The 21382-nt window shown below is 33.9% G+C and overlaps 1 protein-coding gene across 1 annotated transcript; it reads left to right on the top strand.

Annotated features, from left to right (window-relative positions):
• Positions 1-219: 219 nt before the first annotated feature.
• On the top strand, positions 220-21289 carry LOC100374280 (uncharacterized). The gene is made up of 10 exons (XM_002736872.4): positions 220-581; positions 14203-14416; positions 15364-15476; positions 15865-15985; positions 16343-16422; positions 16902-17051; positions 17954-18137; positions 18888-19041; positions 19855-19946; positions 20435-21289. The coding sequence occupies exons 1-10, from the start codon at positions 319-321 to the stop codon at positions 20786-20788; spliced, it is 1725 nt and encodes a 574-aa protein (XP_002736918.1). The 5' UTR covers positions 220-318; the 3' UTR covers positions 20789-21289.
• Positions 21290-21382: the final 93 nt, after the last annotated feature.

Raw genomic sequence — 21382 nt, 5'->3', positions numbered from 1 at the left:
AGATGGCGCTGTTACATGCAAATTTAAGCTAAAAGCTGGAAAAGAATACCAGCAAACAGCACAATATCACTCGTAAGCAAGTCAAAGGGCAGTGAAATGTTTCGAAATTGTCTTGTTAAAAGGTCAATTCAGGTCAACTTCCAGGTCAAAGGATTTTCTCCGGAATCACGTGACAGATGAGATCTGATTGGCTAGGAATTTTCACACGGATCATTTGACAAGGGGGAAAAACTATTATTGCATGTCATTCATGACATAGCAGATTTTCTTCATTGATCGAAGAATGAGTGCTTGGCTAAAATTGACCAGTCATTCAACATGAGCCAAACAGTGAACAAGTTGGTGAGGCAGCTCTTAAAAGGCAACAGTGCCTTACTGCAAGGTCAAAACATTGTGAACACTTTTAAAGGTTGCAGCAAACATGCCCGAGTTATCCATTCAACACAAGTGTACAACAACTCATCGGACGGGAGGAGTGGTGGTTCAGTGCATATGCCACAAATACAGCTTCCTGATTATCTAGGAGAAGAGGAAAAGACATTTCGGGGACTGGATGTGGCATTTCCATGCGAGCTTAGACGGTAGGCATATACATTTAAAACTACTCCTGCATGGTGATTGCATGGTTTCATCATCCTGTATTTTTCCATTGTTTACACTATGTTCATTGGTTGATCGGCATGGCGAGGGCATTTGTTTCAGGTTATTCTGTTATTTACGCGTTATTTTGCGTATTGACGGGGGGTGGGGGAGGTGGTATTAAAATGATTTAATAGTTTAGTTTCCTGCGTTCGTTCTCCCCGGGCGCTTTCCATTCAGTCAGCTGTGCACGGCCGAGCATCAGCTGATGCAATACGTAAACAAGGTCACACTAACAATGCTTTTGTATCCGATACTATCTTTTACTGTTAGAAAGGACCATGAAAGCTGGCCTTGTTTTTTGTATTTACGCAGTTGTTGACATCATATTTTGTTTTACGTCATTTCCATATGCATGTTTTAGTCCAAAAACGAGAACTGTGTGTAAGGGGACGCGTTTGGTTGATAGATGTCCCATCTATCAACCAAACGTGTCCCCGTACACACAGCACTGTACGCAGGGCTAACCTCCGTCCATGTATCCACACCTGGTCCGATCACATTCAAAAATAAAACATACGTCATACATATTGGTTGACATATCGTGTCTGTTTGTTTCATGATCTGATTCAAAGTGACTGAATGGCATTTATTGTTTTGCTAAATCATCATCAAAATTTATCTCTTCCGCTGTTCTTGAACTGGTCATGCATCGACTGATTTTGCTGAATCATCATACATACTTTGGATATTATGAGTACTTTTGTTTTTCAGATTGGATTTAAAATGGCTGACTGGCGGCCAATTTGTTTTAATAGATACATTTACAGAGCCATATCTCTGACGTGCCCTGACTGATTATGTTCAACCTTGTGTATATGCCACACATCATGTCAGAATTTGCAGATGTAAATGTTTAATGATCAGATTCAAGATTTGTGAATACATTGGACATCATAGAACCTTGGTGTGCATCATTTTATTTTCAAGATTTGTTTCAAAATAACTGACTAGTGGCCATTTTGTTTTATTGCATACTGTTCCAGAGTCATCTCTGGCATGCCTTGATTGATCATTTTCAAACTTTATACATACATCATGTAACATATTTGCAGATGTTTTTGTTTGATGATCAAATTCGGGATGGCAGAATGGCGTTAATTTTAATATTGAAAAATGCAGTTAAAAGCCACATCTCTTGTATATCCCCCAGTAAAGTGACAGCTAGAATAGGCCATGCTACTTAATTAACATGTCCCTCAGTGAAGTGCAGTGTTGTTTCCAGAAAATTGCATACTAATTTGCATATTGATTTGAAGACTACTGATAATAATAACAGTAGGTACAGTTGTACTTTTAATCTCCTTGCTTAAAAAACAGGTTATTGTGCTTAGGAAGCATTCAAACTGTATTCCTGCCTCAGTCAATTTTCTTCAGCACTGCTCCAGCATATTTACTTCAAAACTAATATAAAAGGGATATTTATTTATACTGGATTTCTTTCATTTCATGATTGCCTTCAAGAAGTTTTGATTCCTTGATCTTGACTAGTATATTATGGATAATTCTAGTCTAGTGTGTTGTCATGTTTATTTGCTTTCAATTTTTGAACGCAACACTAACCAAGCTTCACACTTCCTTTCAGTCAACCGACTGTGCTGTTTTTTTGTGTTAATTGAAGGTCGGAAATAATACAATAATACATGTATGTAACAGGTTGACAATAAATCTTTGATTAGATCTGTCTTGGTGGGATCACTGAGTAGCGGCCATGATATTCTAAAATGCTTAGGAGGAAACACTGTAAGTGACATTTAACATAGGCTGCGTTACCGGATATACAATGGCCACTGAAATGCAGTGTTCTATCCAGGTCCTTTAAGCACAGCAGTTTTATGATGCTTGGCCAATGAAATACAATGTACAGTGTTCTATCCAGGTCCTTTAAGCACAGCAGTTTTATGATGCTTGGCCAATGAAATGCAGTGTTCTATCCAGGTCCTTTAAGCACAGCAGTTTATGATGCTTGGCCAATGAAATACAGTGTTCTATCCAGGTCCTTTAAGCACAGCAGTTTTATGATGCTTGGCCAATGAAATACAGTGTTCTATCCAGATCCTTTAAGCACAGTAGTTTTATGATGCTTGGCCAATGAAATACAGTGTTCCATCCAGGTTCTTTAAGCACAGCAGTTTATGATGCTTGGCCAATGAAATGCAGTGTTCTATCCAGGTCCTTTAAGCACAGCAGTTTTATGACGCTTGGACAATGAAATACAATGTACAGTGTTCTATCCAGGTCCTTTAAGCACAGCAGTTTTATGATGCTTGGCCAATGAAATACAGTGTTCTATCCAGGTCCTTTAAGCACAGCAGTTTTATGATGCTTGGCCAATGAAATACAGTGTTCTATCCAGGTCCTTTAAGCACAGCAGTTTTATGATGCTTGGCCAATGAAATACAGTGTTCTATCCAGATCCTTTAAGCACAGCAGTTTTATGATGCTTGGCCAATGAAATACAGTGTTCTATCCAGGTCCTTTCAGCACAGCAGTTTTATGATGCTTGGCCAATGAAATACAGTGTTCTATCCAGGTCCTTTCAGCACAGCAGTTTTATGATGCTTGGCCAATGAAATACAGTGTTCTATCCAGGTCCTTTAAGCACAGCAGTTTTATGATGCTTGGCCAATGAAATACAGTGTTCTATCCAGGTCCTTTAAGCACAGCAGTTTTATGATGCTTGGCCAATGAAATACAGTGTTCTATCCAGGTCCTTTAAGCACAGCAGTTTTATGATGCTTGGCCAATGAAATACAGTGTTCTATCCAGATCCTTTAAGCACAGCAGTTTTATGATGCTTGGCCAATGAAATACAGTGTTCTATCCAGGTCCTTTAAGCACAGTAGTTTTATGATGCTTGGCCAATGAAATACAGTGTTCTATCCAGGTCCTTTAAGCACAGCAGTTTTATGATGCTTGGCCAATGAAATACAGTGTTCTATCCAGGTCCTTTAAGCACAGCAGTTTTATGATGCTTGGCCAATGAAATGCAGTGTTCTATCCAGGTCCTTTAAGCACAGTAAGCAAATAACACCGAATAAACGGCAAGGTAAAGACTATGTCTAATTATAGTAAATACGTACTGCGTGCGTGACTCGAACCGGCGCTCGCGTACGGCACCTAATCGCCTAGCTTCACGCCACTACACGTCTTCCCCTCGGCCACCGGGCATCCCCAAAAAAGGATGCTTAATAACCGAGCTTATTACGTGCAAAGAACGTGAAACCCGTCCACGCGATCCGCGCCACACAGCATGGCCAGAATGCGGCAAAGGCCTTCAGATCTGGCTGTAGTAGGATGGTGAAAGTAATGGTACAGCATTTTAACAGTGAATAAGTACTGAGAAATAATTTTTAAACTCATATTTGCTGTCGACATAGGAAGTAAAGTAAGCAAATAACACCGAATAAACGGCAAGGTAAAGACTATGTCTAATTATAGTAAATACGTACTGCGTGCGTGACTCGAACCGGCGCTCGCGTACGGCACCTAATCGCCTAGCTCGGTTATTAAGCATCCTTTTTTGGGGGTGGCCGAGAGGAAGACGTGTAGTGGCGTGAAGCTAGGCGATTAGGTGCCGTACGCGAGCGCCGGTTCGAGTCACGCACGCAGTACGTATTTACTATAATTAGACATAGTCTTTACCTTGCCGTTTATTCGGTGTTATTTGCTTACTTTACTTCCTTTAAGCACAGCAGTTTTATGATGCTTGGCCAATGAAATACAGTGTTCTATCCAGGTCCTTTAAGCACAGCAGTTTTATGATGCTTGGCCAATGAAATACAGTGTTCTATCCAGGTCCTTTAAGCACAGCAGTTTTATGATGCTTGGCCAATGAAATACAGTGTTCTATCCAGATCCTTTAAGCACAGCAGTTTTATGATGCTTGGCCAATGAAATACAGTGTTTCACCTCGGCTTTTCAAGTACAGCTATTTTAACATGCATTTATGTACATTACCCACCATGCCTGGAAATTTACGTATGAAAAACACTGATAAATTTTTGTGGCAAATGAGCATATGTTATTTTGGATATATGCAGTACATGTAACTGAATGGTTGAGATACAGGTTTGTGTTCTTGTGGAAGTTATTTATACGGAATAGAATAACAAATAATTTATTAACCCCCTTCTTGGAATCCACATCACTAACACTGCAAGCTGCTTATAAATTAATTTCATAAAAGACAATGGTTTGATACGAATTTGGAAAAATCTACATTTACTTTACTGTCAGTACAGAGCAAATAAAAATCAACCTCAAATATTTAATTATGAACAATCATAGAGGTAAAATCAGTGTACATTAAACAAAAAACAACAAAATATTTCATGTTTAGTATTATAGATAATTTTTAGAAACTAGTGACAAATATATCCATTAAATATTAATAATTTATATTCAAAATTAGTAGTGTTGTAGTGCATTCCACCATCTCACATTAAGATGCATATCTCCATTTCTACACTTCATGCATCATTTAATACTGCATCAAATTGACTAATTAATAGAATTTCATCAGCTACATTGTATATTGCCAGTATATTTATATATAATTTGTGTTCATGTTTATTAATTTAACTTTATTACTCAGAGCCCAAAAAGATTGTAATTTCTTTACGGTGATAATAAAGTGTTATTGTATTGTATATACAGTTAGCCTGCACACTGAAATTGATGCATGCATCCTCAAGAAATGGATTAATCTTGGATGGAGGCCTTTTAAGTATACTCTTGATTGACACATTTATGTGTTCCTCTGCCAACTTGTAATGTTTCTCCCTGACGGTTAAATCAATACCCTATACACTGTATGTACATGTACATCATGCTAAGTAAATAAAATTACAATCGGATTCAAATCTGGTTAAAGTATCGTCAATATTTGCTTTCTCTGTATCATAACGTCCGTTCGGTCCGCTTTCTTTGTGAACTAATCAATTTAAAGCAATATAAATTGGAGTCATGGACACTCCTATGTCAGAGTAAGTTGTGCTCAAGGCGATGGAAGTCTTATTATATCATTCTGTACATGTTATCATGTTATATTCTGGACATTTCTAACTTTCACTGCAGTGCTTGTCATATTTTGGACACTTTCCGCAGTCATGGATGTTATACATGTATTTTGGACACCCCCACTGCAGTGGTTGTATATTTTGGATACCCCCACCATAGTGAATGTCATGTTTTTGACACTAAACAAAGAATTATAAAATGTATTCAAAATTTTGGCTACTGTAAAATACTTTATTTTCGCTTGGAATTAATTTTCACTATTTTAGTTGATAAGTTGAAGGAATGATTTAGTGAAAATAAAATCCAGCGAATTTACCTTGTTTTCCTATATTTTACATTCAACTCGTCAAAGATCAGTGAAAATAAAATCCTCACAAAACACCCAAAAAGTCTTTTCAGTGAAAATTAATTCCAGCTAAAATAAAGTATTTCACTGTACATCAGCCCCTGTTAGAAAGGTGATGGAAATGAGACTTATGGTTGAGTCTGTCTGTGTGTGTGTGTGTACCTGTACCTGTCCGGAGCTGTTTCTAGACACCCCTGGACCAATTCTCTTCACATCGCATACATATTGAATACCTTATTTGATACATTTATATATGCAGTGATTTTGTGATTCTTTTAAAAATTAGTCATAAAAATACATTAAATCAGGTATTTTAATATGTCTGGCATGTGCTGATCGATTTTCTTTTAACTTTGTGGAAAGATTAACCATTGTGGATAGTTGATGCACTTCACTTTGATTTGAAAGGTTGACTGAAGATAGATGACTGGTGTACATTTGTTTAGCAGTTCACTCAACCTTCAGACATGTAGATACATGTAATATTTCATGCAATAAATCGGTCATCAGATCAAAGATGCTCGACAACCGCCCATTTTAGTTGAAAAAAAAAAGGAGTAACTATTATTGGTAGTTGATGCAAATCACTATCATTCATGAATTCAAATCAAAGTGGCCGACTGACTGCCATTTTGTTTTATTGATGAATTCTATTTTAGACGTACAGCAATTCCCTTCAAACTTTATACCTATAGACAGTACATCATGGTATATACACACAAATACAATAATTGTGTCATCCGATCAAAGATGGCCGACTGTCGACCGCTTTAGTTTGCCCTGAACCAGATCTTGGTCATGGCATATATTGTTGCAATCTTTGCATAAAATGATGATGAAATGACCAATGATAAATGGCTAGAATTAATAAAATGTTAATATTGTAAATGGTCTATTGAGCTTGTAAGGTGTATATCCATTTGTATTTTGATTTTATTTAGTTTTATGAAGTCTGTATATTCAGGCCAAGACAAGATATGATATGATGTTAAACGCAAATATAGGATTGACATGATTGCATCATCTTAACTGGTACTTCCTGTCAACAAACCACTTAATTCATACAAATCAATAATTACTGACAGATCAGCAATTACATGAACCTTGTACCTGCATGCATGCACATCTGTCACATGACCAAATGTGTAAATAATGAACATGTGGAGTCTGCGTACGTGTATCTTAAAAAAAATGGAAAACTGGTAAATAAAATAAAAAGTGGGAGTACCCAAACTTGCTACAGAGAAAATGACTTTGAGATTTCCTCCGTAGTGTTAAGTCCTCCTCAGGTGATCTGGCATCAATTTTGAATTGAAAATTAGTAAAAATGCATCCAACTGATGTTTTAAAAACTTTTTTTGGTTTCCTAAATATTTGTTTGATTTTTTGACACAGTCCAAACAATTTTGTGGTAAAGATTCCGGAAGTTCTTTCACACCGTCTCGTCACTGTGCAAACCTTAAATCATCACCTGTTGACTTCTTTTCTCCTATTGATCTCAGTATGTCTGTGCGCAGGCTTTCAGCTGGCAATGTATTGAATATAAAGTAAAGTTGAGAAACCATCGATAGTTTCTTTTCTTTCAATGTATGAATAGATCCAACTTGAGGGTTTTTTTTTTACATCCAGACTTCCTGTCCAAACCCCCCCTAATGTATAATTTCTATTTTGCTGTCTGTGATGTACATGCGACTTTCATTGGAAAATATGTGCAGGTTTTGTTTGAATATGACAAGATTGTCCTTTATGCGTCTTCACAGCTTGTCTCGGCTGAATGTATGAAATAGGATGCACATGTATTGCCTGTTGAATGGTGGCACAGTGGTCTTTTGTTACAAGTTCTGAGTCTATGTTTGGAAGGGCATGGGTTCAAAATCGATCACCTGATACCCTGACCTAAATGTCGACTGTCATTGCATCATCTTTAGATAGATAGATAGATAGATAGATAGATAGATAGATAGATAGATAGATAGATAGATAGATAGATAGATAGATAGATAGATAGATAGATAGATAGATAGATAGATAGATAGATAGATAGATAGATAGATAGATAGATAGATAGATAGATAGATAGATAGATAGATAGATAGATAGATAGATAGATAGATAGATAGATAGATAGATAGATAGATAGATAGATAGATAGATAGATAGATAGATAGATAGATAGATAGATAGATAGATAGATAGATAGATAGATAGATAGATAGATAGATAGATAGATAGATAGATAGATAGATAGATAGATAGATAGATAGATAGATAGATAGATAGATAGATAGATAGATAGATAGATAGATAGATAGATAGATAGATAGATAGATAGATAGATAGATAGATAGATAGATAGATAGATAGATAGATAGATAGATAGATAGATAGATAGATAGATAGATAGATAGATAGATAGATAGATAGATAGATAGATAGATAGATAGATAGATAGATAGATAGATAGATAGATAGATAGATAGATAGATAGATAGATAGATAGATAGATAGATAGATAGATAGATAGATAGATAGATAGATAGATAGATAGATAGATAGATAGATAGATAGATAGATAGATAGATAGATAGATAGATAGATAGATAGATAGATAGATAGATAGATAGATAGATAGATAGATAGATAGATAGATAGATAGATAGATAGATAGATAGATAGATAGATAGATAGATAGATAGATAGATAGATAGATAGATAGATAGATAGATAGATAGATAGATAGATAGATAGATAGATAGATAGATAGATAGATAGATAGATAGATAGATAGATAGATAGATAGATAGATAGATAGATAGATAGATAGATAGATAGATAGATAGATAGATAGATAGATAGATAGATAGATAGATAGATAGATAGATAGATAGATAGATAGATAGATAGATAGATAGATAGATAGATAGATAGATAGATAGATAGATAGATAGATAGATAGATAGATAGATAGATAGATAGATAGATAGATAGATAGATAGATAGATAGATAGATAGATAGATAGATAGATAGATAGATAGATAGATAGATAGATAGATAGATAGATAGATAGATAGATAGATAGATAGATAGATAGATAGATAGATAGATAGATAGATAGATAGATAGATAGATAGATAGATAGATAGATAGATAGATAGATAGATAGATAGATAGATAGATAGATAGATAGATAGATAGATAGATAGATAGATAGATAGATAGATAGATAGATAGATAGATAGATAGATAGATAGATAGAATTTTTTTATTTGGAACGTGCCAATGAAATCTTGAGTCAAGTCCAAAAATAACAAAACAAAAACTTACAGTACTAAAACATATCAAGAATATAGAAAATAAATTTTGCAAAAATGCTAAGATGAAAAAATCATTACTTGAAACAATAATAGGAAATAATTCATCCAGCCTAAAATCTTCCAGCTTTGGGGCATAGATGTATAAAGCTGCAAGGAATCTAGATCTTTGTTCTTTGATTTGACAATTATTACAATATAAAATGTAATGTTTCTCATCCCCTACTTCATTGCATTCATTGAGATTACATAGCCTGTTTTCCTTCAAAATGCCTTTATGTCTACCGGATTCAATGGGAAGAAAATGTGCAGAAGTTCTAAATTTAGTATAAGCTATTCTATGATTTTTATTTTTAATTTTTTCCAAATAATGTTCAAATTCAAAATTTTCTTTAGCACACCTGTAAAAGTCTAGCTTACAATTGTTCAACAAATTGTTTTTCCACTTCATACGATACAAACATTTGAGCTTCTCTTTAAAGATATCACAAAAATTATTCTGATGTGGGTCTGAATTAGTTAGATCTGTTATGACTAGTAATTTTTGTATAAAGTTAAGCCATGGGTCATGCACAAGAGTTTTGGATTCTTCATAGGCTGCATCAATGATAGAATTGTTTTTTTTTTACATACCGGTACTAGTCTTTGATAATATTTCATAACTGAAACACAAATATCCAATATAAGTGGATATTGACCTAATTCACCTCTACATGGGTCATTAGATGCCTTCCTGTGCACACCCAGAACTCTTTTACATAATTTAATATGAAGTTTTTCTGGAATTAATTTATCTGAGAAAAGTTTTGTTTCAAAATTGCAATTGTCAACTGTACATTTATTTTTACCAGACCCCTTGTAGATGTTCAGCATAACCCCTCCCCACACATCAGCGCCATATAAAGCTGTGGGTTTGATAATAGAGTTAAATAGTTTTTTAGCCAGACTAACAGAATAACATTCCTCACTGATCCAAAGCATTTTGTACATCTTGAACAGTGCTTTCTGTGCTTTGTCTTGTCGCCTAGACATAGCATTATGAAACTTACCATTTGTTTGAAAAACAATGCCAAGATAATTATAATAATTAACACACTGTAATTTAGTGGCGTCCAAATAAAGCTGAAATTATAAACTGTTGTAAGGTGTTATTAGCACGTGTTCAGTGTGCAAGTCTGAATGACCCGTATACACCAAAATTATATCGTCAAAATTCCATTGATAATTAAAACACACTTAAAACAAACGTAAATTTTTTTTGTTTAATGTTCAATATACTCCTGCCATCACCCTGAATAAAAAGTGTGCAAGTGCGAAAAACAAAATAATTAAAAAAAAAACTAAATTAAAAAGTAATTAAATCGTCTTCCCCCCCCCCCCTCCTGACCTTTTCATAACGAAGAGTTCATTACGTTTGCTTTGCTTCTACTTAAGGTGTAGTATGGTCCACTCCTATCTGTCAATATAATGATAACATCTTGTGAAGTACGGTATGTATAATCTGAGTGTCCCATAAATACCTTGTTCTCTAAAGTTTTAAGTACCAGTAAAATCTGCCTTTGTGTCGTTATCTTTATTTTAGTATTCGTTATGTAGCTTCAGTAATCTTACTGCTGATTTTCGTGAAGACAGTATTTAAAATCACACTCAACCCCTTTGTAGTGTTTACCATTTAAATTGACCATTACCTGTTTTATAAATTTTCAATTACCTACCATAACATGGTCACGAATTGAAGATCCTGTTTATCCCATGTTTTGCAGATTTTGTCATCATAAATACATCAGAATCATAAACGCAGTGAGCATGTCACATGATTCTTATTGCGTTCTGCATTTCATTTGCAAATTTAAAATACTTTCTTGAATACTGATTACTGACAATTTATAGCCTTATTGCTAAACAATTTTGGTGAGGGACACATTAGTATCATTTAACACATTTTATGACAATCCTGTGCGTTACCAAGTTAGGTTGCGAGATTTAGAAACGGCAAAGTCTGTACGGGTAACTTTAACGCCAAAACTCGCATTGCTGATTGTCTAAAATTAGCGATTTATAGTGAAAATTTACCATATTCAAACTGGTTATTTTAAAAACAGTATTACAAAGTCATCAAATTAACTATGTTTTGGTATTTTTCGAGATGACATCATAATTTTGAATTAGATTATTATCATCACCACGCATTACACGCTTCATACCTATTGATGGTATATCGCAATTATAACAATATTGAATAATGCATGACCCACAGAATCAGATTAAATTGTAGGATTGCAGCTTTCAGACTGTGCATAGAGCTGTGAACGTGAGCTGTGACTATATGCATCAGTCTTTGTTATAATAAATTATTCTTGGCTTTGAACAGTTGAACTAAATAATAAGTACAAGTAATTATTTCTCGTTAAATTACTGTAAAATACTTTATTTTCACTATTTTTGCTGAAGGTATGATTTAGTGAAAATCCAGCGAATATACCTTTATTTTACATTCAACTCGTCAAAAATCAGTGAAAATAAATTCCATACAAATCACCCAAAAAATAAGAAGTATTTTACAGTAGTCATTTTAATTTCATTCAGTGTTTTCATCGCTCAGTAAATTATTTTGAAAATCAATTATCGTCATTACTATTTACATATTATGTAATACCTCAGACCATTCGTTCTGGTGTTATCGCTATCACCCACGCGCGACCGATAATGTCATGACGAATTATGTAACAGTTTGAATAGTTTTACAGTTTTTTTAAGGTCAAGGTAGGGATAGTTGTGCTATGTTACCCTGAGGATTCTAAGTGGTTAAGGGTTTCGAGATACACGAGTATTTGCATGCACGTTTCCCCTTTGTTGTTGTTTTAATTTGCGAATCAGAATGACAAGGCTTGTTTTGAGTTTGTTTACTCTTGCTCAAACATTAATTCTTGTTGCTATGCGTTATTGCCAAGTCAGAGTAAATCTCTATATCTGATCGATATCAAATCTTTGCTGAACCGAAATGTCATTGAAAACGTATATACATGTATTGCTCTGTAATAGGCTTTGCTTTAAAGACCAAGTATGTCTTCCCTGGGATATCGTTATTAGAGACGACAACAGTGTAAAACTTTCTTAATGAGTACTACTAAATTTAATTCATGCTCACTGATTTTTTTTTTTCAATGTTATATACACATTTTGTAGGGGTATTCACATTTTAAGTATAATGTTGGGCTAGACCCAGAGTTAATATTAACACACCGTTTAAAAACATGTGTGTACAGACAGATAAGATTGGTGTCAACCTGGGCTAACGGTAGTTTAGCTATAGGAGGGTAAAACAATGGCAAATGTACAACCAAATGACAGCTGAATATGACGTAAGTGCATGTCAATGTGAACTCCAAGCTAAATATAAACCATTGCAATGTATTTATGTAGCAGTCTATTCCTTCATATGTCAGCATGTGTGAACAGTGCCCTGATTATTGCTAGTGAAGTTATCTTTCAATTTGTGTGTATTGCTCTTGAACTACAATCCAAATAGCTGAGCAAGTACCAGATTAACTTGATTGATTTAATACCACGCGTTCTTTCCGTGTGCTGCATCTGTACTACACGTGCATCAGAGGCCAAAGTCTGGATTCACATTGCTGTCATGAGTACTGAAACACGCTGAATCCTTTGGTTCAACTAGTAACTACTAGGACTATTCTCGTGCTGTGGCCGTACTATGCGTGTATCAAAGGTTAAAGTCCATATTTGCTCCTCTAATAGTAGCACATACACTTAAATATAATTTAAAGAAGTGTCTCAAAATAAATAATTTAATGATTCAGTATACCGTACAACAAATGTGATTTTTAGCTTTAATATAGGCTTGTATTGTAGATATTGATCTTCTAATAGAGAGAAAATATAGCACTATGTTCCTAGAGTGGTCATCAATAATTCTACTCACTGAACACTTAGGTTTATCTTGAGGCTACAAATACTAGGGCTGTGTATTCTTATAGAGATGCGATTAAGTGAACTTTGACATAATTTCTATCTTGCATCTCTGGCCTGCTGCTCCAATCACTTGTTAGTATGTCAACTTAAATGTTATGTTATTGAGCCCATTTGCTAAATTAAACCATGTGTAATTAACATACTGACAATTCTGTTGTGCACATACATTTTGCAGCTGTACATGGCCTATGTCATAAAACGTAGCATTTCTCGTCCACACTGGCAGTGGTGGTCACTTGCATTTGATATGGGTTCCCATACCATATGGGTCAAATGCATAATATTTACACAAAATTTAAACGAATGCAAAATTATATAATGCTATAATAATATAATATTTGTATAATAATTCTATGAATTATTATTTGTACCTATAACCTCATGTGCTTCTAGTGGACAAAATATGCTCTGGTGGTAATGCATAAATGTGTCTGTAAAAAACTGTTGGCAGTATAAATTTTATTGCTTGAATTTAAAAAAAAAGAGTGAGCAAACTTTCCCCCAAAATAGTCTGTTCGTGACTTTTATTTAGAATTAGCATACATGAATATATAATAATAATAAGATACTTTATTATCACTGTAAACAAGTCTTTTTTTTTTTTTGGTAGTATATATACATACTTGTATGTGCTGACACTGACTACAAACTTCCTTAAGTCAGTCCTTAGATGTACCATACTACAACTAATATGATAGGGGAAGGTGAATTGCATCCTACAATATGCAGTTACTAATATTTATTGCATGATAAACTTAAATAAATAAAATGAACTATTTTAAAAAGAAGATGTAATGATTCTGTTCTATTCTATAATGTAAATGTACTCGCCCTTCCTCTTGTCTTGTACTTGTATACTTAATAATAAAAATGACATTTTTGAATTATAGGGATTCCACAGGTCCGGAGCCAGAATACCAGAAGACTGAGTCTGGATTCAATAATTTCCACTCTACTCGGCCATTTTATCTGAAACACAATGAGGGAGTTCTTCCTGAGTTGAACATTGCGTATGAAACCTGGGGCGAACTGAATAAAAATAAAGACAATGCTATTATTATCAATGCCGGACTATCAGCAAGTTCTCATGCAAAAAGCCACGAGGTAAGTAATGTATTCCTTGTGCAAAACCCCAAAGACGTCGCATATCCTGGTACTTTCCGGTAGGTACAAAATCACTGTAAATGAAAATTCTAGTGTAATGTATTTATAGTTTAGTACCAATGACTGATTGTATTTGCTGATTTTTGACAGAAAATTATCCCTGCAACATGACAAAATTAATATATTAGTGTGTAAGGGTAAAAAATACCCCTTTTTGGCCCAATTTCTAGAGATATAAATGAAAGTTACAAAGTAAAGTACTATAGAATAGTAATTTTGCATACAGATAGTAGATGAAGTCATTAAAATGTTGTGGGTTGTTCAGATGTTAATTTTAAGAAATGTAAAAGTAAATTTTTCACAAGTTTTGGGTTTGTCTGAATAAGCTGAAGTGAGTATACAGTAAAATCTCAAACTTGCAAATGTTTAGACAGAAAAAGAAAATGATGCATTTATAAAATAAAAATGTTACATATAAAATACTGATTTACCATTTCAGGCATATTCAGTGGGTTTTAAATTCAGTTTTGTCATTTAGATAATGTGTTCTATGCTCAATTTTACATATTCACTGGGTTTTAATTTAGCATAATTTCCAGTCAGCAAAATAAGCAAAATTAAAACCCAGTGAATAATTAACCCCTTTACAGTACTGTTAGACTCCATCAGCTTTTCCTGACGTTTATATTTACTGGTACTTTGTCTGCACATTACAGTGAATTATTTTAATATAATTGTTGAGACTGAATTTATTCTTAGAGAATAAATTAATTAGTCCACTAATACATGATTTATATGTGTAACTCTCTGTCTTCAGAAGTTATAGAATTGTTTTCCATTTATAATTTGCAATGAGTTCAATACTAAATATAATTGAACTTGGAAAGTTACATCCGCTTCATCAACAACTTTATTTACTTATTGAATTTGTTTTATGTTTTATACAGAACAATACAGCGCCAGGTTGGTGGGAGAAGTTTGTTGGTCCAGGATGTGCCGTAGATACTGATAAATTCTTTGTGATTTGTGCCAATAACTTAGGAGGTTGCTATGGGACAACGTAAGCAAAATAATTCAATATTGACTCCTATTATCTCCTAAAATGCAGAAGCAATAAAATACTTAATATTTGAAGCCTCTTGTTAACTGTTATAGATTTTCAATAATCCTGGTCAAGGTCAGAAAAATGATAATCTTCATTTATTGCTCCTAATAAACATATAAATGTATTTTTTTTCAGTCAACATAAATCATCTACCTTGTTAATCATCTGATCCTTTGTTTTTGAACCAATATGTATATGTGGAACAGATGACTGGCGCCCTCAACAGTTCATATTTCTACATATAGCTTGTCACCACTAGAGGGAGCTGTTTATACACTTGTTTAGATTACTAAATCACCTGCGCTATACTTGACAACAATGTCTTGGTGTTTTATGATTCCAGGGGTCCATCATCCATCAATCCTTTAACTGACAAAGAGTATGGCACCACATTTCCCATCATATCAGTTGAAGATATGGTAAAAGCACAGTTTTTGTTACTTGACAATCTGGGAATTACAAAGGTATGATTTCTTTTTTTGCTTTTTAGGCATGATTATTTTATTACTCAAAATTTGTGTCTCTGGAAATACGACTCACCTTGTGAAGAAAAACAAATCTAGCATTTGTTAAATAGAGTTAGAAATGTTTTCATACAAGTAATGATAATTTCTTTAAATGCATTTTCCTTCTGAGATGGATTTTCTGATGATTGGGGTTTGCTTCATTGAAATGTAAATAAATTTCTGAAAAACATGCATGATAATTATTTTTCAATAATCAACTAAGTTAGTTAGAATAAATGTTCATTTTCCAAAAAAAAAAATGTTTTATTTCCTATTTTTGAATGGTATATAATTCAAAATTTATTTTTATTGCAGTTATATGCAGCTGTAGGGTCATCGTTAGGTGGGATGTCAACTTTAATGGCTGCCGCTCTCAATCCAGATAGAGTTGGAAGGTAAGTTATGGTTAAATATCAAAATTAGCGAATGATAAATCAAGGATAAATTTTGATATCAATGTATTTTTATATGTTTCTTTGATAAGTATGCACTTTCAGAGTGCAATAGACACTTGGATATGTTTGATTGCGTAATGAACTTATTGTTCTAAAAAAAAGAAACGTTATACACAGTAGCAAAAACTATCGGAGAAAAACACTAATCAGTTTATTCACAGATGCACCGATTTGCATTTAATATTTCTATAATAGTTTTTTGTTTCTCAATTATGTGATCTCTCGCGCGATTTCCAATGGGATCTCCATCACATATCACACTAGTTGCATACCCTTGACTTGTTTGGTATCTATTTTCAACTCCAATCATCAAGACTTTGTCTTGCAGTGAATGCCTTATTTTTTTGTATAATATTTTACACATAATTTCTCCGTTTGATTGGAATATACTGTAACCTTGCATTGAATTCTTTACACAGAGTGATATCAATTTCCGCCTGTGTGCATTCCCACCCATCGTCCATTGCAATGAGGTATTTACAAAGACGCTGTATTATGAGTGATCCTAATTGGAACAAAGGTCATTACTACGGCAAAGCATATCCTAAGATGGGAATGAAACTCGCACGGTAAGATTTCACATATTAGTCAGATTAGATGCAATTGAATTTTGTACAAACAATCTACCCTACTTTGTTATTTGAGAGAAATGTTAGTTGTCCACACAGTGCAAGCGTTTTAGTTTGGCAAGGTTTGACGTTTGAAATTTTGTTACCATGATATAATAGAATATTAAATCTACACCCCTGTTTCAACACAATTAAATAATTATAAATAAAATATTTGTGATCTACATTTCATCTTGGATAATTAGAATCGTGATTCATGAATTATCTGACATTTGATACAACCTTGAGTTTATTAGTTGTTCACTTACTGTTATATCATATGGGGTACAAAGTGACAAGGTGATGTCATCTATTTAATGGCACCCCTAACCAATGATGTAGCAGTATTCTCACCCTAAAAACTGCAGTAACTTAGGGGGTCTTCCGAACTTTTTGGATCCCAGATGTGAATCTTCACATGTTATTTTTAAGTTTATCAGTATCTTGGTTGTGTTTGTACACTGTGTTTGAACTAAAAATGTACATCAGTATCCACTATCAGAAACGCGGACAGTATGACATTGCTCATTGCCTTTTTCCACAAATTAGATTTACATAATTATATTAATTCTATTAGATGCACATCTCTGATAGAGGTGCATATAAAGCAAAAACTTATCTAGTGAAATGTTAAGATGTGACTTATTTTGTCCATGTAAGGGCATATTCTACTAGTAGAGAAAATATGGTATTAACTTTTTTTGTGAAAACAAAGTTATGAAAATCTTCAAAATGGACAAGCTGCGTCTGTTCGAAGATCCAAAAGCGAACAAATTAATGCATGAAATATTTAAAAAAAAAAACATAGAGTTGAAACCAGGATTCTGGTTTTATTCATACATGTTGTTTTTTCATGTTCACAGAGAGATAGCCACCATCAGCTACAGGAGTGGGCCTGAATGGGAACATAGATTTGGTAGAAAAAAACTGAATGGTGGAGAGTCACCCAGTTTGTGTCCTCATTTCCTCATTGAAAGCTATTTAGATTATCAAGGAGAAAGTTTTGCAGTTAAATATGATCCTAACTCCTTGTTGTACATCTCAAAGGTGAGTTTTGTAACACTATCTCTGATTCGCTGTCAATTATTGAAATGCAGGGTTCTCAAGGGAGCCTTGCTAGCAAGTGATAACAAGACTGTGCTTGAGGTGAATTCCCGAACAGATGTCCAAAATTGTGTGAGAATCAACAATGTTTTTCCATACGTTTTTGGATTTTTTAAACAACAAACTCGTATTACTGTGGAATACTTTATTTTCACTGAAATTAATTTTCGCTGAAAAGGCTTTTTGGGCGCTTTGTATGGAATTTATTTTCACTGATTTTTGGTGAGTTTAATATGAAATATAGGAAAAAAAGTATATTCGCTGGATTTTATTTTCATGAAATCACCCCTTCAGCGAAAATAAATTCCAAGCGAAAATAAAGTATTCTACAGTATTCTATGCAGGCCATTTTCAACTGGAAATTTTCATTACCTCATGAATGTTCTACATTTAACTGAAACACAAAATGTTCAATTTCTTTGTTCTTGAGTGTTACTACTGTGCGCATATTTAATCTGTCACCATTTTGCAGTATAATATAAAGGACTCTTCAATGCCCATAAGAAAGTGATAACAAATCTTAAGTGGGAACGTTTGCTGAAATAACAGACTCTACGACTCTCTCGTTATTTGTCACATCCTAATCGCTTGCTCTGTAATCATGCAATAATAGCGTGTACATCATCTTTTATCATAATTCATATTTCTAATATACAATAAATGCAATTTTTGTTTTTTATGTATTTCTTTCAGGCAATGGATATGTTTGATATGGGTGATGGATTCCCATCGTTGTTGGACGGTGTTTCTAGAATAAAATGTCCAGTGATGGTACTTGGCGTTCAGACCGATATATTATTTCCTGTTTGGCAGCAAAGAGAGATAGGTGACCTATTACGACAGTCAGGTATGTCATCATTTACTGTGTAAAAATGTGTCTCCATCATATCAGATTTATTCATTCTGTGACCATATATTCTCTAATTTTTGTAAATTATTTCGACTTCCTCTTGAAAACTACCAGCTCATATGCTTTGATGCCTGATATGAATGTACCTAAGGTGAAGCTCTGTCAGATTTATTTATTTTGTGACAATATTTTCAACTATCTTATTGCACACATATTTGTCTTTGCCCTGTTTTCGTGTAATGATGGGCACTGCATTACCCTTTATTTCCTAATTATTAATTTTTCTGTATTCGCAATCGCTTCGCATTAAAACAAGATGCATATGTTGATCCTGAAAGTTCTAAAATCATGTAATCACTGCAAAATTGAACAGGTGCTATTTTGAGATGCTGATAATTGACCTTTCAAAATTTAATGAATTTAGTCAATTTCTGTGTCAGAAATCAAGCACTATAGTAAAACCATGTAAATTGTGACAATTCAGTGATCTATTTTTGTTTTTAAGTAACAGAAAAACAAATGGATATGCAAATGACCCCTAAAATCTTGAAAAACCAAGTGCATATATTTTTAATATTGCTAAAAAGCAAAAAAAAACTAGTCTGTATTTTATTCAAAGTCGTTTGGATCGACTATCGATTGATTTCCACATGACTGACAATTTTGATCGATATTCTTTTAAATAAAAAAAATCACACTATTTTTCTGAAATCATAATTCGATCGATTATAAATTTAACAAAAATCTGCAAACCAAAATTTGTTAGCATCTTTGCAAAGTCTAATAGCAGGTTTGTTTTTGTGTTTACAGGAAACGAGGCTGTGACTTACTATGAAATCAACTCCATATATGGGCATGATACCTTCCTATTAGATCTTAGCAATGTTGGTGCAGCTGTGAAGGTAAGAAATAGACAGTTAAATGACAGATCATCTATTCTTGTCTAGTTATGTTGAAGAATATTTCCTCAAAACATAAAACACTAATGCATTGAGAGTGTCAAATTATTATTATAAATATTATTTACTTTATTAGTTGCATGTGCACTAATGGACAGGTGTGTATATAGTCAAAATAAATCATTTTAGTGTTCTAGTCTAGTATAACAAGTAAGGGGTGTTGGTTGGTTATTTCTTTTCACTTATTTTACCCTACTGCACAGTGCCTTCTGTTGACGAACTGATGAAACTTGCTGTTTAGGTGCCAAAAAACAGTTGCCTCAAAGGCAGTTTGAACAACAATGTTTTAGGAGACATCAGTTAGTTAAACTCTTTGATATTTTTGCTATGATATTTTGAAAATTTTTCTGTAATTACTTTTTTATTTTGCATAACTGACTAAAGTTGACTTTGACATTCCTTCACCAGTATTTATGTTCATCTTTTATCAGGGACATTTGGAAACTGATCTGAAAGAGAAAGGACTTGTGAGAAAGAAAAGGAAACAGGAATCCAAGGGCATTTGGGTAGAATGGAAATCCAAGGAACATGACCAGACTTATTATCTGAAAGGCCCTTTAAGTCCCCCTGTGGAAAGACCAAAAATGAGCGATGCGGAAATAAAAGCTTTAGAAGATGAAGCTAGGGAGCAGGAAGCCTTTCAGCAATGGAAAGAAAGCATCTATATGTTAAATGAACACAGTGAAGAACCACTCACACCAGCGCAGGTACAAGAACAGGAAAAGGCATGGCGACAATGGAAAGAACAGGATGATTTCTACCTGCTTAAAGGGCCCAGGAACTGATCATCATACAGTTAAGGGGCATTTGAATGTTGCTAGAGAACTGTGTGTAGAGCATATGTAGTACTCCAACAGAACGGACACAAGGAAGACTTTTCTCCAGAAGCCAAGCTGTTCAAGCTTTCAGTATTTCACCATATAACTGCCTTATCCGGAGTCTTCCGTAACTCTGTATGTTAGCAGGATTCGGGATACCACGTAGCATTGCATACTCCATACATATAAGTTTGCAAGACAGTGAACGTTTGCTCATATGCCACGACAATCAGGTTTATTTTTAATTTTGGAATGTTTTCTTTTACTTGGCTTATCAATTTATGATGTAACCAATCAGGAATATGTGTTGTGATCATGTGATATTCCTGAAGCCAATCAGAAGTATGCATTGTGATCATGTGATATTCCTGAAGCCATATTGTTTGAATGAGTAATTAGTATTCAGTGGTGTAAGTAATCATTGCTGTATTACCATTATTAATTAATTCCACATTTTTATGACATATCTACATCTTTTGTAGTGGATAGGAAGAACAATAATATAGCACAGTTAAATAGTGCTGATCACATGGTTTTATTTGACCGATCTAACATCATGTA

The sequence above is a fragment of the Saccoglossus kowalevskii genome, chromosome 17 (assembly GCF_978046115.1).
Source record: "Saccoglossus kowalevskii chromosome 17, keSacKowa6.1, whole genome shotgun sequence".
Classification (NCBI taxonomy): Eukaryota; Metazoa; Hemichordata; class Enteropneusta; family Harrimaniidae; genus Saccoglossus; species Saccoglossus kowalevskii.
The sequence above is the reverse complement of the archived record's forward strand: the minus strand, read 5'-3'. Positions and strand labels throughout refer to the sequence as shown.